We start from the raw sequence: 19,918 nt of genomic DNA, 5'->3' as shown, positions 1-19,918 counted from the left end.
CCCCCCCAAAGAAAAAGAAGAATCACCCACTTGAGATGTATTAAAGAACAAAAGTAATAGTTAAGGGGAAAGCTTATGCAGTTATCCTTGTTAGACCTGGAAAATAAGGTAATTGGCTTGTATTGTATGTTATACTTTGTATCATTTTAGGAACTTGTAATTATACAACACTGAATTTCATAGCATACATGTAAGTGTGTATGTATGTAATATATACAGTGCACTCCCATTAAAATGAACATGGTTATAATGAAATTTGGATACAACAAATTCAGGTCCAAAATTATCATCTAAGTATCTTTATTCACTTTATTTGTTCAGATAATTATAACAAAATTTTTATGTACATGTAACAAGAGAAAATTGCCAGTCCCGAGCATTTCGTTATAGCAGGCATTGCCTGTATAGGCACATCCAGTTCATAACAAAGTCCTTGGGATTGGAAGTTTTCTTTCTTTGTATTGAAATTTTGTTGTTCATGTATCCAAACAAATGAAATATACATGAAATAATTTTGGGATCTGAATTTTTACTTCAATGTGTCGACATATTTTAGGAATGTTTGTTGTAATGGGAGTACCCTGTGTGTATATATATATATATATATATATATATATATATATAATATGTTTGTGTGTGTGTGTACATACATACTGGTAATGCATGTAGTTCCGATAGATGTATATGTCTGTTATGTGTATCTGCTACTACAGTTGACTCCCGTTATAACCAGACAAATAAACAATAAAAATACATATAGCGGATGATGTTGCGGCCTGAATTTTTACTTCTTTGTAACCGGAATTTTGTTAAAACCGTGCTCGTCATAACGGGAGTGCACTGTATGTTTGGTATCTTTGAAGGTAGAGGTTTGCATGGTGGTGTCGATATCGAAGATTGAGTTTGCGGTTCACCATGTGGTAAGACCTGAAAAAAGACTGTTGGAAGAGGAGATAGTAGATAAGTGAAGAGAGAGAGGTGAGAAAGGAGAGGCGAGATAGAGAGTAAGGGAGAGTAGAGGTTTTCTCTCTTGAAAATGTGTGAGTCCTGAAAAAGACTGTGAGCCAGAAGAGAGGGCGAAGAGAGAAGGCTCGACGTTCCGGACAGCTTGACTGTCTGTCCCCAGATCAGGACTTACCACATGGTGAACCGTAAACTCAATTTTCGCTATGTCTGGTTTGTTTGTTTATGTATATGCATATCGCGTGAAAATGATTTTCTTTTTTTCGCCAATACGCAATACCAACCACACAGTGATACACGTGTATACATTTTCAAATGCAGACAGATATTTAATCAGGATTTTGAAAAGGCATACTTCACACAAACGTGCACACAAGAAATAATTTTGTCCTTGTTTTTGACATTCATGAAATAGATCTGAATATTCCACACTAGTGCAATACAAATGGATATTAGGAAATTACACAATAGCATTTCCTCAGATTACATGTTTCATCATGATTCAATAAAAATTTGAAGTCCAGAATTGTCAATGATACTAGTAAAGCACATTCTGTGAAGAAAATATTCTCGACTCATATAGTGTTTCCCGAAATAAAACCATAAAACTGATAAATCTTATGATATGATAAGAGAACAGAGTTATGTAAGTTTCCAGAATTATTCTTGCAGAGAATTTTCTCCTATAACTTCAAAACAAATCGCTTTCAAAATAAAGTACTGCCTAATCATATCATGAGGCTGATATCACGAAGAAGATGGAGCAATGAAAATAATTATACAGGACAAGAAGTTCTTTAACACTTGTCCAAACAAAGTGTCAAATTAGATAGAATGCACTACTGTTTGCGGCCTGCCATTACTTTCAAAATCCTCATGTTTCCTTACATCCTGAATGACTAAAACCATCTTTAAATGTTTCATATCGACAGCCCCAGAATCCTGAAAGATGAAAACACGGATGTGAAAGAAACACACCAGTAGATCAACGCACGATACCAGTATAATACACCAGCGTGGTTTTCCATTCCCGTTGAAGGAATGAGAGCCAATTCATAGCAGAGTGTTTACATCCTGCCGTTAACATATAGTTTCGTGATAATTAAATTCAGAAAAATGAAAACTTGCACCGCAAGTAGGTATTAAAAGTTGCAACTTGAATTCCTTACTACAGCGGCATTACAGTCCACGAGTATATTGTTGTAAACAATATTCAGTCGAAGTGCCGTATCTCAAAATCTGAATGACGATTTAAACCTCAGTTCGCCCGATCACTTTTTACATCATCACCTTCATCTCTATCATCATCCTCAAAGTCGTTATCAGGGGTGAAGGGGGCGCACGCCCCCTCCATTTTGTTCTTTTTGTTTCTTTTGTTTTAACAAGAAAAAAGGGGGGTGCCCGGTGCGCCATCCCTTGGATCCGCTGATGTTTATTGACATTATTGTCATCAATTTCATCCTAACCATCTTGTGTGTAAAATCGTTATCCCATCACTGCCACCCATCGACGTCTTGATTTTCAGCATCAGCATTGTGTTGTCACGGAGAATGCCATGGATTTCGAGTTACTCTCATTGCTTCTCATCGACACACCGTGAGATTTCATATTGCCAGTGGATTGCTCTTGAGAGAGAAGGAAACAGCGACACAACTCCAGCCTTTTAAAAACAATTCCGGGACAATTTCGCTTTTCCTAATGATTCCTCTCTATTTACGAAAGTCTATCAAGTTCGGTAGGATTTCGTAGTCACTGGTCTCCGAGACCATAAAGTGACATTGAGGGCCGTCCGTCCCAGAGCTGAGACTGTTTGCCAAGATGGAGCAGTTTTTGGAGTGAAAGACTCCTGGAGTAAAGCCGTGCTTCACATGACTGAGTGTATCGTCCTTTACCTTAAATCGATCATCAACGTTTAATGCGCAGTATACATGCTGTAAAATGGAAGCTCTTGTGTTCGTTGCTTCATAGCTCACACTCTCCAAGTAAGCCTATGTCATCTCTGTGCTGATTTCTCCCTCCAATATCAAAATTCAAAGAAAGCTAATGACAATATCTGAATCGCTGTCAGAGACACTGTTGCAACGTCTATATCCGTGGAAATATCAGACAGGTGGGCGTGGTTGGGGCCCGTTCGACCTCTGGCCGGTATGTATCTCCTCCATCTCCTCCACCTTCTTCTTCCCCGCCTCCTTCTCCATCTCCTTCTCGTAAATTTGCTGATGCTATCGCCTGCATGGCTGCGACTAGACTGCCATCAATGTCCGGGAGATTCGTTATCCCTCTCTCCATAGCTTCGACAGATTCTCGTCTGCAAAGGAAATGAGGGACAAAGACGGGGATAAAGAAAAGAAAGATCGTCAGTTTACTGTAACTTGAAGGAATGATAACTTTTATAGAGTAGTCGTTATTTTCGCAAAGTGTTCACGACCGCCAGTGAAAAGATTGCTAAAAACTTAGACCCCATAATGGATGTAATATGGAAGTTTCATTAAGTATGAAGCAAAATAAAAAGTTATTCTTAACAAGTGATTTTAAAGTTTTACATTGTTTCACTGAGCAGTGATCACAATAGCAGACATACCTTTATAATTCAGTCTTTATTGATAAAGTAATTATGTGACAACAATCAAGACAACAATTATATCTCACATCAAACATAAAAGTATAATGAAATAAAAATGATAAGAGGAAGAAAAAGGAAAAAAGGGCAACATTATACTTTCATACATAATGATTACAGAAGATAACCATAACCATTTACAAAAAATTACAACTCAAATCTCCATTTACGGAAATGACAAGGTAATTTACCTTGTGTGTGTGTGTGTGTGTGTGTGTATGTGTGTGTGTGTGTGTGTGTGTGTGTGTGTGTTTGTTTGTTGTTGTTTTTTTGCAATCTTATACTCTGTTTCTTTATTTACCTTCAGGTACGTTTTAAAGGCTTGGTAGGTGAGAGAGTTATTTTGAAATTTACAAATATAAATAAAATATTTCAGTAAAAGAAATATATAAGTCACAAGTTTGTCATCTTGATAACCAAACACTTGTTCAAAAGGTGTACATTTTACGTTTCTATGCGTTTTTATATTTACAAATTTTATCACTTCGTTCCATAGAGGTTGAACCTGTGTGCACATATTACTTATAAGTGAGGTGATGATGTAGCCCCACAAGTCTGCCGACGACCTCTACTCATATCTCCGCAAAAATTTGTCTCAATGAAATTAAATGATAAAAAGTATATAGGCCTAATTACTTTTCCATTTGAAATTAGCAATGACAACTTTCAACGAGCGGTATATGTGGTTGCTATATCATAAACCAAACAATCAATGAAAGACTTGTCAGTAAATGACTTGAAAATTTGTTTAAAAAAAAAAGTAAGGGGTGAAGCAGATCTAAAGCTCATGTTTTTCGGTTGCCCTACCATGACAAAGCCATTTAATGTCTTACAAACATATCATTATTATTGCACAATCACGACATGCGTCAAATGATAACCTCTTAGATGTTTCAAGATATCACATCATATCATCTTTCCACTTAAGAGGCCTTATTGAGCTCACCTTGCGGGAACGAGTAGGCGCTGCGCTCGTTCAAGTCGAGGGTTAAACGCCCTCATTCGGTCAATGTGGACCTTCACTTCGCTCTTCAGAGAGTAAAAGTAGCGGCCACGCTGAGAGACGAGCTGTAACCGGGAAAGAAATAAATAGTTAAATTGAATACAGTCCTGTAATATCTAAGAAGCACTGGTGATAAACCCTGGATTGAGGGGGGGGGGGGGTGAATAATCCATTATGTCTTCCATTTTTTATATTATTCCCGCCCCCCCCCCCCCCCCCCACACAAACGCACTTTTCGCGAAAATGATAGAGAACATTATGATACAGATGTATAAAGAAAATAATGGTTATCTTATCTTAGTTATCATTGTTGTTATTATCTTCACCTGGTCTTGAATATAATGCTTTCCTATAATGTTAGTCCAATAACCTAAATTTTCGATCGTTGTCGCTCCCTCGCAGATATTCCCACCTCTGATCTTGCGACTACATATCACTCTCTATTATCAGTGAGGTAAAAGATCCAGGGTTGTTGACAAATGTTATGAACATCGGGTACTTCATGCTAAATATAATTATGTGTATATTAATGATAATGAAACGTATTTTCTATCACTGCATTTCCATCAGTGTATCATCATAAGGCAGTTTTAAAGTTTCATATTTGTAGAAACGTTGTCATATATAGTTCAGTAAATAAGACCACAGTTTCTCAATCTTGAGGTCGTGGCTCGAGTATGCAGGCAACAGAAGTCGTACCAGTATTCACAGGCAAGGCGTCTAATCCTCATTGTCTAGACCTGGGGTGGCGTCTTAAAGTCGTCTTTCCTTTAGCAGTTTACTCATAAGCATTTCAGTCTTTCCCAAGTGCCCGCGTAAAATGATTTAATCAAATTAAATCCAAACAAATTTAGATGATCATTAAGAATACTCGTATGCAATCATTCCATGTCAGTGATTTCAAGCACGCATCAAAACTGAAGTTCACAAGATGAATAACGATCACAAACAAGATAACTTCAACCCCAGGCTCAGCGGTGAAAGCAAAGAAAAACGAAAAGAAAACAAAAGCACACAAAAAAAACAAAAGAGAAAGACGGGGGTGTTGTAACTATAACCACGTTAAACTGATTTATGCTATTAGATGAAACCTAGAGTGAAATAACCATTTCGTTTTGAGTCAGCCCTTGCTCTTGCGGGCAAATACGTTTGTCTACTTTGTCGTAACATGCTCACAAAATCATTCTCATTCTCAGTGTTTTGACGACCTAAAAAAAATGTGATGATTTTCGTTTTTGTAATGTAAAAATCACTTTTTTTTGTAGTCATGTCGCTCTGCAACTTGGTAAAAAAAAGGGTAGGGTGTTAAGAGTCGCGAGACTCTCATTTTCCTTTCGCCCCGCCCAGCCATTGCTATATAGTTTTAGCGAAGGGCACAAAAAACGGTATGCGCTTATTAACTTTAGAGTGTCTTTGAAGAAAATGCAAAATTTCAGGGCTCGTCAGTAAATCACCAGCCACTTTGTGTTAATCTGGTTACTAGTATACTAGTATACGTCAAGCTATATTTCCGTGTAATTTTATCTGTGCAATGCATAATAGTTTAACCACTATATATGTGCAACATGCCTGAATCAGCTATAGGAATAGATATTATGTTGAACGACTAATGATGATTTACCTTTAGCATATTTCTTTGCTCGCCTGGTTCCATCTGGCTCAGCTGTTTGTAGCTGACATTGTGTGATTCCATGGCAAGTTTGTTCGCCTTAAGGTCGATGAGATCACGTCTGAGCTGGGCCTTGATGCGATCCACGCGAAACTCGGCTAGTCGTGATGCCTTTTCGATCTGAAACCAACCCGAGATCGAGATAAAAATTGTTAGACCGTCATTATTTGAGTTTAGACTTGAACACTTCCTTTCATCAGATGATCAATATCTTTAGTAACATAAATTCATTATCTCCTGCAATTTTACAAAATTTTTAGATTATCACAAATTTCGCTCTTTAGCCCCGAAACTCATGGACAGGGAGCCGAATACGAAATATTCAGTGAGATATTTATCATCATAATTTCACTGCTGTGATTTTACGGGGTATCTCCAACACCACCCATGATGTAATCATGCACCGAAAACGATATTAACTGATAGTAGCTTCATACTATGGGAAAGGGTAAGAAACAGTGGTGAATTGTGAGCGTGTTACCTGTCGTAGCAGATGCTGTAGCCGGGCCTTGGCGTTGGTGTTGGACTGACCAGTCTTAGGATAAGCGGCACTTTCCGTCATCTCGGAAAAAAAATCGAAAAAAAAAAACACACGGAAAAAAAAAGGTTTCTTCGATGGAGCGATTCAATCACGATGTCAGCGTGAAATGGAGGAAACTCTCTTGATCACATCATCACAAGCTTTCGATATCGTCATTAGCTGTCCCAGGTCTCTCTACTGTAATGTTATGTATAAAATTCTAGAGCAGAGGAACAACATACACAGGAACCGGCCTCCTGACGCTTGATCTAGTCACCCGATTAGCGAAAACGGCAAGAAAATCCCAATTTCAAGATGAGCTTTTATCACTGCTTGAGGAGGTAACTCTTCTCAATGCTAATTTGATATCAAATCAATCGCGTCAGTATTTGCACGAAGTTTAGCTTTTCATTTCCAGATGGGAATTCGTACTCGCAGGTGAGTCGCAAGGAAAGGAAGTCTTCATTTCCCCAAAGAGTAAAGGTGGTCGAATCTACTCGATGACATTGCCAGTAAAGGTGGCTGCAATGAAAGCGGCAGACGATAAATTTATTAAGTTTACCACCGCTAACACTGACTAAGGTGCAGTAGTATGACGTTGTCAATTTCTTTTAGACGCCAATTTCTTCGCTATTTTGTCACTTCTGTCGGAGAACCGACGTATCATCTCTAAAATTTTGTTGTTCCTGATACAAGATGAAAATGTTGCAATATGGAGACAGCATTTGCCTCTAAAAGTCATTCCATTTTGTCGTCAAATATGGTCAAGTTTACAGTTGCTGTTCACTCGAAACAGTGTTGAAAACGCTGGAGTTGAGCTGACAGCAAATCGGGACATTTCTGACAGCGTCCATTCCTGTAGTTCATGCATCTTCACTGAACAGACCGCTGATTGTATCAGCACCCTTTACGAATTAAATGACGAAAGTGGTGTTCCAATATATACAGAGAACTTCTCTCCGAAGGAGTCATTATCTAGAATGATTTCTTGAATTTTTCGCCAACGAAAAAACGGTGTCTTCATACACAGACAGTCGTATTGATGGAAAAGGGCGGATCAGAACCAGGGCATGGCGTATCCGTATCCAAGCAACGCGCCTCTCACCGCATCAGGGATGACATAAAATATCGATCAGATCAATCTCCTCCACAGTTTGAAGCTTGAAGTTCACGAGAATATTTTTGTGATGTCGACATTGACGTAATCGACCCCGTCTCAAGAGAGATGGAAAATTGGGGCACGTCACAAAATGTGTGAATGGCGGCGCCAGTCTTTCTGAATATTAGTTGCTCAGGTCACCTGTCTGCTTTTCTGTCTGTCTAGTGAGCTCAATCTGCGTTTGTCTCTCACTTTAAGCCTGGTGATGATACGCCGCGACCTTCCACAGCTTTCAGAAGGAAGCTTTCATCCAGGCTCTGTATCTTTTGTTTCTGTCTCCCTCCCCCTCCCGTCTCTCGGAGCAAAGAGACGCTCAAGCGAGAGAATAGAGACCGTGTTTGCGGAGAGTGCCTTGATGAACACTTACCAAACAATTACATCTTGCCCGTGAGATGAATACGCGCACTTTATTTTTTCATCTCTCATCGCCTAACTTCAAGAAGCCTTTCATCTGTCGTGGGTCTATGTACAGTGAAGGCAAACTCTCTCCTTGGGGAACTCGATGGTTGAAACTCGATAGATAGCGTTTGCGTCCAGGATCAAACAATGACGAAGGTTGAAAAACAAAAAGATGACGGGGCCCCAGGCGGAGAATATATGTCGCTGTAATATTCATGACGCAAGATGGTGTTTGTTGTGAATTTCACCTTAGATCTCTCTCTCTCTCTCTCTCTCTCTCTCTCTCTCTGTTCTGTATCCTATTGTCTGTGTCTGTGGTTACAAACATGTAAGCTAGAGGCCAGATTAGTTTCTTTTATTTCCCTTGATTAGCTGGTGATAGCGTAAACGTTGGCTCATTACCGTTATCAACGTGACAAAGTGCCTCGTGAACGCCACCACTGCTCTTAGATTTTTATATTTGTAAGATCAGATTGGGAGCTGCAAAATAATTACGGAAAGGAACATAAATCAAGGGAGGAGGAGGAGCAGGAGGAGGAGAGAGAGTGTGAGAGAGAGAGAGAGGGGGGGGGGAGATTTTCTTAAACTATATATATTCATTTATTCCATTTTATTTTCACAGGGTAGCCCTTTCAGTTAAAAAACTGATTTACAAAGGGGCCCTGCATAAAAACAATACAAAATACAGTACATACAAAGTTGAATATAAAAGTATAGTAAGTCAAAAAAAAACAAACACCACAAATGGCTTACAAACTCAATACAATACAATATATATATATATATATATATATATATATATATATATATATATATAATTATTATATTGTATTCCTTGAAATAATAGTTAAACAATCTGTTTTGTCTTATTTTGTTGCTTACGATCATAAGGGTCCAAATAGTATTTTTCTCCTTTTTCATCTTTGTATTTCTATCAGGAAGTGAATCATATCCGCATGATATAAGCTTTCAAGCTTCTTGCTAAACACACACACACATACGCACACACGCACAATAGAAACACAAACTTACGCAATGTATTGCGTGTCACAGAAAAAAAAAAAACACACACACACACACACGTTGGCCTGTATGGATGATTTTGAGAGAGAAATATATTTTCCTTTGTTTTGTTTTGTTTTATGTTGGCATGTTTTTACCCAAGATTCTGTTCTTGAAATCCCTGGCTTAAAAAAGATAAAGAGCGCATACAGGACACAACCACTTTATTCTGATGACATTAATCCCTTTTTTTTGTAACTGCGAAACCTGTGGCCCATTGCATAAAACTTACCATTGAATTTCAACGGTAACTACCGTCAAAATTAGGTGTCACAGCCAATCAGCATCAAGGATTGTAAAATTTACCGCTAATTTGAAGACTTACCGCTAGAAAAGAGCGGTAAGTCCAGCGGTAAGGGTTTTATGCAACAGGGCCCTGGATGAGCTTCTTAATTTTTCATACAAGTCCTCCCTCCTCCAGCCACTACCCCATCCTAATTATAACCTCACCTGTCTCTTCCATGATGTTCACTCGCGATGAGTTAGCAAACATTTGCTCACTGATTATCTGTCTGCCGTCATTTGTGTTTACTAATGGAACGGTCCGTATTTATTCATCCTCTTCGCTGCCAACTCACGCCCGGGGGGGGGGGGGGGGGGGGGGAGGGGGTGGAAAGGATGGATGTAGAGGAAGACGACCAATGGGATGGCTGTTTGCAACTTCGCACGTTCTCGGCAATAACAGAAACCAAACCGAAAACACTTAACACAAGCACGACGAAACTTCTCCTTTTGATATAATTTACAGAAGAACGGAACTCCAGGGCAGCTAGCACCGAGCCATTAGTTTATAGTTTGACAGGTTTCCCGAAGTCTGCTACTTTTGTTTATGTGTGCTGTGCACTCTTTTACAGCACTGTTAACGCAACACTAATCAGAATAGCTCGTTCTTGAGTTTTCAGATGCGGATTCCAAATTCCTTTCTTTATGGTGCAATATAGTTATGTTTGCTACCTTATCTATAAAGGGATGACTTTATTTTGCACTTTCTGCATTTAATACTTGATGTGTTACAACAAAATACTATCGTAAACTTATGATTAACAGCAAGAAGAGACAAATGTAATACACGTACAATACATGATGAGAACCACTGCTTAACTCAACGCGTGGGCCTACCTCGTCGTAAAATGTTTTACTGTTTCGTGTATACTTGCGAAACATCCAAGCTTCGAAACTTTAATTTGTTTTGTCTTATCCTATTTTCTTTTTGTCCACCTGTTTGTTTGATCTTCTCTAAGATCTACATCACCACACAACTCGCACATGAAGTGGGGTTTCACGCTATTTTCATCATAATTATGAAAGGGACATTCATTATAGATATCTTTAAAAAAATTCTAATATATATATAAGCTCACATGACCTCATTTTGTCAGACATTGACAACGAAAGATTATCAAACGGAAACATAAGTTCTTACCATTATTTCATGGCTTAAATTACATAAATACCACATCGCTATCATAAGTAGGGCCGGCGTGATGGACAGATTGCGTAATAGACTGGTTCACAGACACATTATTAGAATCTAATGCAGTTCTTGTTTCTGACAACCAGAAGTCTTCTTCGGGACTTGCGTATAGCAACAGCCATTGCATTCAAAATGGGGGTCAAGTATACTGACATGTACATGTAGATATCAGCATGAGCAAAATAATTTAATAGTCCGTCGATAATATACTGATGGAAAGTTGACGTAAGTTTCACCACATTGATATGCTGTCACCTACCCCCTAAAAAAATACCATCTTTCCCTGAATGTCGCGACAACATTGGTGTATTCATACGAACAGATAGTTAGAAGAGATTGTAAACTTTGCACAAAAATGATTTGCATGTGGTTTTACGTAAGAAGTGAAGGGGACGGGAACACCGAAGGCAAAATAATTATACCCTATAGCTACAGGAAATAGCGGCCGGAATATAGGCCTACATATAGGACCTATATAAATTCATGGCCGTAGGTAAGAATACATTCATTTTCTCTCTTTTATCTATTTCTTTTTTTTGGGGGGGGGGGGATGGGGCACGAAAGAGAGGGTGGAAACGGGTATCCACCCGTCATACAAGGGAGCTTTTGCGTTTTTAGAATAAAAATTCAACCATCTGGTGCACACTTCCTACGGAATATTTGAAAAGTTATAGGGCCTAAATCAAAAACTTTGAATCTTAAACAGGTTAGCAGATACAATCTCTATAGAAAATGTTAACTAAATAGAAAAATAAAATCGAGGGACGATCCCCCAGAAAATTCCAGGGGGATACCGCTCCCCATCCCACCCCATCGCCGCCTCTCATGTTGATTAGCAAACCCTCCTCTAGGCCTATAGTTCACCTCTCCAATTTCTTCCCACAGTGTTAATTCTTTATTCAAGGTCCAAAAATCCTAGTTATTTCGGTCAGACCTGCCTTAGCGGCCACCTGTCTAAATCGGCCACCTGATGTTTACGGTCACTATCTCCCCCCCCCCCCCCCCCCCCCGGGCCCATAAGCCAAGTTGAAGACCCTGTCTATATCGGCAACCTGTCTACAACGGCCACTTTTATCGTCTCCCTTGGGTGGCCGCTAGACAGGTTTCGAGAAACCTTGAAGCGCCATATTGCATGAACTTAATGATGCTAACAATTCTGATAATTCGGTGCTCTTTGAAGCGAACACCGAACTACCAGAGAGGAGATAATTAGTCCGGGAGCCAGCGGGGGTCAGCCTAGCTGAAAAGGTTACCAATTTTTATGTGTATAGCAATTTAGTACATATGCCCCTGAGTATGGAAATGCACGTCTGGCTGGTCATCGGTGGTGGGTGTGGCCAGGAGAGCCACAAAAAGGACCCCCCAAAATTAGGCTAGCCTAGCTGGAAAAGTAACCCCATGAAAACAACTGAAACTTGTTCGTTACACTTACAGGATAAATGAATGACCATTGCCAGACGTTTTAAGTGGTGGGGGGTAGCCGCCAGACGCTCTTAAAGGCCCAACTCCAGCTAGGCTAGCCTAGCTGAAAAAGTAACCTCATGAAAACCACTGGAACTTGTTCGTTACACTTACAGGATAAAATATGAATGACCATTGCCAGACGTTTTAAGTGGTGGGGGGTAGCCGCCAGACGCCCTTAAAGACCCAAATTTTTCCAGCTAGGCTAGCCTAGCTGAAAAAGTAACCTCATGAAACCCACTGGAACTTGTTCGTTACACTTACAGGAAAAATGAATGACCATTGCCAGACGTTTTAAGTGGTGGGGGGTAGCCGCCAGACGCCCTTAAAGACCCAAATTTTTCCAGCTAGGCTAGCCTAGCTGAAAAAGTAACCTAATGTAACCCACTGGAACTTGTTCGTTACACTTACAGGATAAATGAATGACCATTGCCAGACGTTTTAAGTGGTGGGGGTAGCCGCCAGACGCCCTTAAAGACCAAACTTTTTCCAGCTAGGCTTGCCTAGCTGAACAAGTAACCTTGTGAAACCCACTGGAACTTGTTCTTTACACTTACAGGATATATATGCATGACCGTTGCCAGACGTTTTAAATGGTGGTGGTGGGGGGGGGGGGGGGGGGGGGGTAGCCGCCAGACGCCCTCAAAGACCCAATTTTACCAGCTAGACTAGCCTATATATAGCTGGAAAAATAACCTCCTGAAACCCACTGGAACTTGTTCTTGTGATACACTCAAAGGATAATTGAATGATTGTTGCTAGACAATAGCCGCCAGACGCCCCAAAGACCAAACTCTTACCAGCTAGGCTAGCCTAGCTGAAAATTAGGAAAGTAACCCCATGAAACCCACTGGAACTTGTTCTTACACTTACAGAATAAATGCATGACCGTTGCCAGACGTTTTAAGTGGTGGGGCGTAGCCCCCAGACGCTCTCAAAGACCCAATTTTACCAGCTATAAGGTTCACATATTTCAGAAATGATAGCAGTGTAATTCCATAACAACGCCGCTTGCTTGCGAGTTCACCTGTCTATAATCTATGCATGCCTTATTCTTTTGTTCTGCTTCCTTGAGCCCCAACTCATGCATTCTTATGGTGACTCTCCCATGTCATCATCCTTGTTCATTGCAATTTGTTCTATTTTTTGAAAATATTCTTATTCTTCATCCCAATTATCACAAATTCTGAAACTCTGTCCTCAGTATAACTAATTCATAGTTGTACAAATGTAAAAATCTGAGAATCACCCAGAGGTCTCCTTTAATGGGGGAGTTTCTTGAGCGCACAGGGAAACATGCTTTGAAATATCAATAGGGCAAGTGTTGAGACGAAATACTATAGAAATATGAGAATATACAGTGCTGTGGTTTTGGTAGAAGAAATAGGGTATCTGTATTTGTCCTCAGTGATAACCAAAAAACTTAGAATAATAGACATCAAAAAAGAATTGCCCAATCAAAAATGTCGGGATTTTTCTCAAACATCAGTGTTCTCATTTTCTTTGGAGTGTTAAAAAAAAAAAAAAAAAAAAAAAACAGGGCCGGGTACAGTATCCGGATGGAAATTGGTGGGATGGGCGTAAACCCGCGGGTATTATAACATACTGACGTGAAAAAAAAAAAAAACAAGACCAAAAACTACTTTCTTTCTGTCCCCTGGGGAGAATGATCATCAATTGCATTTTGGAAATGTTGAAAATCACAACTTTTGATGAAATTGTGTCCTACAGTATCTCTTCTTATATGAAGGCTTTTTTTATAATTAAGTTTCTTTCCTCTATGACCATGATAAAACAAACCCCTGATGATTAAAACAAAAGACAATCAAAACTTGGCAAATGAACTCTTTGGACATTAGCAAAAGGGAATACATTAACAGTTTTTGCAAACACTTTATACAATTGTCTAACACTCCATCAAGCTCATAAAAATACAATTCTACTGCAACAAGAAATCCATTCAGTAGGACTCGTCCTCGGTGTACATAGCTTAAAATGCCAACTTTTTAAAAATAATTCCCCAGCTCTTAAATTTACTTTAAAAAGGGGAAGTAAGGCTCAACACCTTTGGCTCGACTTTTAGGTACCGTATCACCTTACGGTTGAGGAGATGGGTAAAGAAAAATTATTAACGAAATAATACTTATAGGAACATGCTTAACAATGACCTCACCGTTTTCTTCTCTTAAGAAAGAAACGAAATCTGAAAATTGTTCAAGAGTGATTTTGAACATAGTACATTGCAAAAGCAGAAAAAAACAGTGTTTTTAAGAAACATAACTCACAACAACAAGGAATTCCTGTCGTGTCTAGCATTGCACGTTTTTGGTTTGGAGGGTTTTGGATGCTAATATTTCAAGACAAGTTCATGCTCCGGCACTTCAATGAACTTAAATGTAAAGTAATGATCAACCTCTCTTGCCAATAAACTCAACATTTGCTGTTCTTCAGTAAAGCATATGACAGAAACATATGAGAAACATGTCTAAAATTCATATGAATAAGCTCACAGCAACAACAAAAATATTATGTTATCTATAAACTAATACTGCATGTACTTAGTTTCGAGGTATTAAGATGCAAAATGTTATGACAAAAGCCCCTACGTGGCTACCAGCAATTAAACATCCTTCAACTTCTTTAGCAAATGAGCTCATGTGTATCATCTTCTTGTTGAGAAGACGAAGATGAGTAATGATAATATAACCAAACTATCAACTGAACATGTCCTTATCATGTTTTACATGAAATCATTATTGCCTTCTCGTAACGAAATTGAAAAAACCAGAACATCTGAAATTGTTCAAAATCGCTTCTTGATAATGATGAAAGCAAAGGAAACTTAGTGTTTGTAACCACTATGACACGTGTCTACAGATCTGTCATGCTCATAAGAAACGTAACTCACAGGAATATAATTTTATACAGTAAGTACTTTGTTTGGAGGACATTTAGATGCCAACTTTTCAAGAATAATACACCAGCACTGACATTAACTGATGAAAAAAAGGAATGCTCAGCTTCTTTATCCAATTAGCTCATAGGTAATTCCTTGTAGTTGAAAAAAAAAACCGAGTACACATAAAAATATAGACTTCCCGTAACATGTATCACAGGTCATGATCTCCACATTTGCTCCTCTTAACTTAAAAGAAATAAATATATATTTAAATTTGTTTTAAATGACCTTTAAACAATATGAAGAAAAAAAATTCTGTGTCTGCAAAGGCTTGACACGTGTCTAATACTGGGTCACGCTCATATTAAACGTAGCTCACAGGAACAAGGATTTCACGTGTGTATAGAATAATACTGCAGAGAGGGTGCAAAGTTGAACCCTTTATTGAGGGTGCGAAACTGTTCCCTTGGGTACATCTTTCCACCCACACTAACTGGTGCTAGATTGCACCTCTTCTTGAGGGTGCATCTTTCCACCCACACTAAGTGGTGCTAAGTTGCACCTTTCTTGAGGGTGCGATCTTGCACCCTTTACCTTTCGGCGCACCTTTGCACCCCGTGTAGCCTTTACATCTTGGTGCAACTGTACATCCTTTCGTGAGGGTGCAAAGAAACACCCAAAGTTCCAAGATTGTGCCTTGTTTTGAGGGTGCAATCTTGGAACTTTGGGTGCTACTTTGTACCCGCAAGAAAGGGTGAAAGTTACACCCTCGGGAGCAACTTTGCCCACTTGAAAAATGCGCAACCTCGTACCTTTAGGTGCAACTTTATGCCCAAAGGATGCAAGAATGTACCCTCTCTTTGATTTGCAATCTTGTGCCTTATTGGTATGATGTTGCACCTATGTGGTGCTTATTTGCTCCATGACTGCTGTAAAATTGCTCCTTTAAAGGAGCAAGTCAGTGTCACTGCCTGCTCATTTATAGGGGCAATATTGCCCATCATCTCAAGGTGCGACTTAGCATCACATAATCGGGTACGATTTAGTTCCTTAACTACTCTAAACCTTGAATAGTGCAAACTGATGTAAGCCTATTTGCTCAGTATATAACTTATGTTGTTGTTGCACTCTGCAAAGTAAATAGGATTAGTGTAACTTGGATCTTGTGAATCATGAAATGTGTGTGCGTGTGGTCTTTGTGAGTTTTGAAAATGTTAATGTAAAAGTTAACTTAGTTGTGTTTGAATAATATACTGAAACCAAAAATTTACCCAATTACCTTTTCAATAAGGTGAGCATTATATCTATCAAACAGTTAACCTTCTCGGCAAGAGTACACATCTGCATGAAGGAAGAGGTGAAAATATGATATGCAGTTGTCTGGATACGTTTTATTCAAAACGTTCTTGAATGCGTACTTATTCACATAATCTACTAGTATAAGAATAACATATGCTTCTTACCAGTACTCAAAGCCTCTAAAACAAGAGCATGCTTCTTACACTTCTAAAGTATACACCATATCTTAACAACAAAATGTAAGAGGATTTAAGAAGCTGTTTGTATGCATTCAAACGAATCCATATTTCTATCTAAAATCTAAAACGTGTCTTGTAAAAGGGGAATTCATTTTATAATGACGATGCCAATTGTCTTAAAGTCCTTATCACGACATGTCTTGGAGTTCACGCTTATTGAAAACATGAGATTCTTGGCACGTAGATTACAACTATGGTTTAAAGAGTTAACTGAGATACGCATATACCGTATACGGGCATTTCGATGAAAACATTTAAATACAAGGTACTGTAAATAATATGAAAATCAAACTTGATACCAGCCCTTATCGGCAACCAATAGAGACTATGGAGGACTGCAGTTATAATTGTGTTCAGATATTGTTTTGGGTCATACACGCATGCCGACTGATTTGGGATCAATTCGAGTCCCTCGAGCTGAGATTCCGGAACTGCAATGAGCAAACCATCATTATGCATAACAAAGTGACTGAGAATAATGCATGCACCAGTTTCTGTTTCGTTGTTCTATACACAGAAAGTTGTTTCGTTTTCCAATCCTGTGCAGGCACACAGAGATTTACAGAATTCAATCATCTTTGGCTATAACGCCATGGTCGCGTGCAAAATGAATGCAGCTTATCTAACTTAAAGGACAAGTTCACCTTCATAAACATAAGGATTGAGAAAATGCAACAATATTAGTAGAACACATCAGTGAAAGTTTGAGGAAAATTGGACAATCGATGCAAAAGTTATGAATTTTTTAAATTTTTGTGTTGGAACCGCTGGATGAGGAGACTACTACAGCTTGTGAGTCATATGCGTACAACAGTATAAAGAAAATATAAAAGAAAATTCAACATATTTTCACTTTTTTCGCATAATAAAAGAGCAATTGACTTGCCTCTTTCTAAAGGCAGGGGGAATAATATTACCCATAACATTTATCGGTAACGAGTCAGGGGAATGTGTACTTTTTTCAAAAGATGGAATTTTGTGAAATTCTCTTTATATTTTCCTTATATTGTTGTACGCATGTGACATCTAAGTTATTCATACACTGCAGTAGTCTTCTCATACAGCGGGTACTGCACAAAAACTTCAAAAATTCATAACTTTTGAACGGATTGTCTGATTTTCCTCAAACTTTCAATGATGTGTTCTACTAATATTGCTACATTCTCTCAATCCTTATGTTTATGAAGGTGAACTTGTCCTTTAACCTGTAGTTACTGAATAGGGGACTACTGTATATTCAATTTATACATTATTAATCGGATGATTAGAACCTGTCAAAGAGTAAATTGCGGATATCATTAATTTACTATTGTCAAATTCACTCTCTGTTCTATACATAGTATCAATGGAATGTTATGAACCACTTCAGCATTACCAATCATTATCATAATTATTTCCCTGAAACGGCTGCATTTGTATGAGCGGGAAGAGTTTGGCATCATACATAGCAAGAGTCGTGACTACAAAACTAATTACATGTATTATACAAGGTTTTAGGACACTTTGAATCATGCCCCCCCCCCCCCAAAAAAAAAAAAAAAACAACAAAACACACCAACAACTTAGTGAAATGTTGTACAATGTATGCCCTACTTCCATTAACCTATGATCTTTGACCTTTGAATACATGGCCCGCATTTTTTCAACGAATAGGCATTTGAATGCAACGTAGGTATTATATAAAAGAAAAAATGTTTTAGGAAAATACATTTAACCACTTCAGAAATAATTATGGAACAAATAGCAAAATATTGACACGTTCACTTCTTCCGTAATGACATGACAGAAAACTTTCCTCACCGAATCGTTCTGCCGTAATTCATGAGCAAGTCATGGATATATACTTAGTTCGATTAAAAGTATACATTGAGTCATTGCAAAAGCATCTAATGAAAAGTATGCTTCAGGGGGGTGTTTCATCAACGAGTTCGTCGGAGGTTTTCACCGACAAATTTGAAAAGCTACTGAAATCCTTGCATCTGATTGGCTGATTGCAAATTTGTCGGTGAAAACCTCCGACGAACTCGTTGATGAAACGCCCCCCCCCCCCCCCCCGAACTACATCATTGTCAATTATTCTATAACACTAATAATATAGAGCTATTGGTCTGCCATATTGCCTAACAGGTCGTTGTCCTCCTATCACTATACCACGTTTGTTTAGCAAATAAGGCACAGAATTTAATTTTGCACTTGTTGCCAAAGACTCTAATCTTCTTTACCGCTATTCTCAGACATGACGTATGCTGGTGCTGTATGAATTAGAAACGGAAGCTTATTCACCATCTAACAAGGCAAAAGCGAAGTGATGTCTCGTCCACGTATCGACTTTGTGATTACAGAGATTTTTAAATGGCATAGGCCTAGTTCATTGACTTTTTGACTGTTGACGTAGTCGGACTTCACCATTATTAACACTTGACAGCAATCATTAGATGATCTGAGGAGTGAATTTGGTGGTCATATAGCTCAAAAGTGTGGAAAGTTATTGAAAGGACGCCAGAATACTACGTCGACAGTGTTTATCAGGTGAGATACAAACATAGAACAAGTTCCAGTGGGTTTCAGGAGGTTACTTTTCCAGCCAGGGCTATAGTCTAGCTGGTAAAATTGGGTCTTTGAGGGCATCTGGCGGCTACCCCCCCCCCCCCACTTCTTAAAACGTCTGGCAACGGCCATGCATATATCCTGTAAGTGTAAATAACAAGTTCCAGTGGGTTTCATTAGGTTATATTTTCAGCTAGGCTAGCCTAGCTGGAAAAAGTTGGGTCTTTAAGGGCGTCTGGCGGCTACCCCCCACCACTTAAAACGTCTGGCAATGGTCATTCATTTATCCTGTAAGTGTAACGAACAAGTTCCAGTGGGTTTTATTAGGTTACTTTTTCAGCTAGGCTAGCCTAGCTGGAAAAAGTTGGGTCTTTAAGGGCGTCTGGCGGCTACCCCCCACCACTTAAAACGTCTGGCAATGGTCATTCATTTATCCTGTAAGTGTAACGAACAAGTTCCAGTGGGTTTCATTAGGTTACTTTTTCAGCTAGGCTAGCCTAGCTGGAAAAATTTGGGTCTTTAAGGGCGTCTGGCGGCTACCCCCCACCACTTAAAACGTCTGGCAATGGTCATTCATTTATCCTGTAAGTGTAACGAACAAGTT

General features: G+C 38.9%; 1 protein-coding gene across 1 annotated transcript; it reads right to left on the bottom strand.

Annotated features, from left to right (window-relative positions):
- Window positions 1–3,048: 3,048 nt before the first annotated feature.
- Window positions 3,049–6,817, bottom strand: LOC139728429 (uncharacterized). The gene is made up of 4 exons (XM_071639374.1): window positions 6,737–6,817; window positions 6,208–6,375; window positions 4,530–4,651; window positions 3,049–3,271 (listed from the first exon to the last, which is right to left on the bottom strand). Exons 1-4 carry the CDS (start codon window positions 6,815–6,817, stop codon window positions 3,049–3,051), a joined length of 594 nt encoding a protein of 197 aa, XP_071495475.1.
- Between the last annotated feature and the right edge of the window lie 13,101 nt (window positions 6,818–19,918).

The sequence above is a fragment of the Diadema antillarum genome, unplaced genomic scaffold (assembly GCF_040938485.1).
Source record: "Diadema antillarum isolate AM-2024a unplaced genomic scaffold, OU_Dant_1.0 seq00000178_RagTag, whole genome shotgun sequence".
In the NCBI taxonomy this organism is placed as follows: Eukaryota; Metazoa; Echinodermata; class Echinoidea; order Diadematoida; family Diadematidae; genus Diadema; species Diadema antillarum.
The sequence above is the reverse complement of the archived record's forward strand: the minus strand, read 5'-3'. Positions and strand labels throughout refer to the sequence as shown.

Excerpts from the sequence above, each read along its gene's own strand:
- LOC139728429 (XM_071639374.1), bottom strand. The coding sequence starts at position 6,817 with ATGACGGAAAGTGCCGCTTATCCTAAGACTGGTCAGTCCAACACCAAC. Across the intron at positions 6,376-6,736 it reads TACAGCATCTGCTACGACAG|ATCGAAAAGGCATCACGACT; the intron begins GTAACACGCTCA and ends GGTTGGTTTCAG. Across the intron at positions 4,652-6,207 it reads AGCAAAGAAATATGCTAAAG|CTCGTCTCTCAGCGTGGCCG; the intron begins GTAAATCATCAT and ends TCCCGGTTACAG.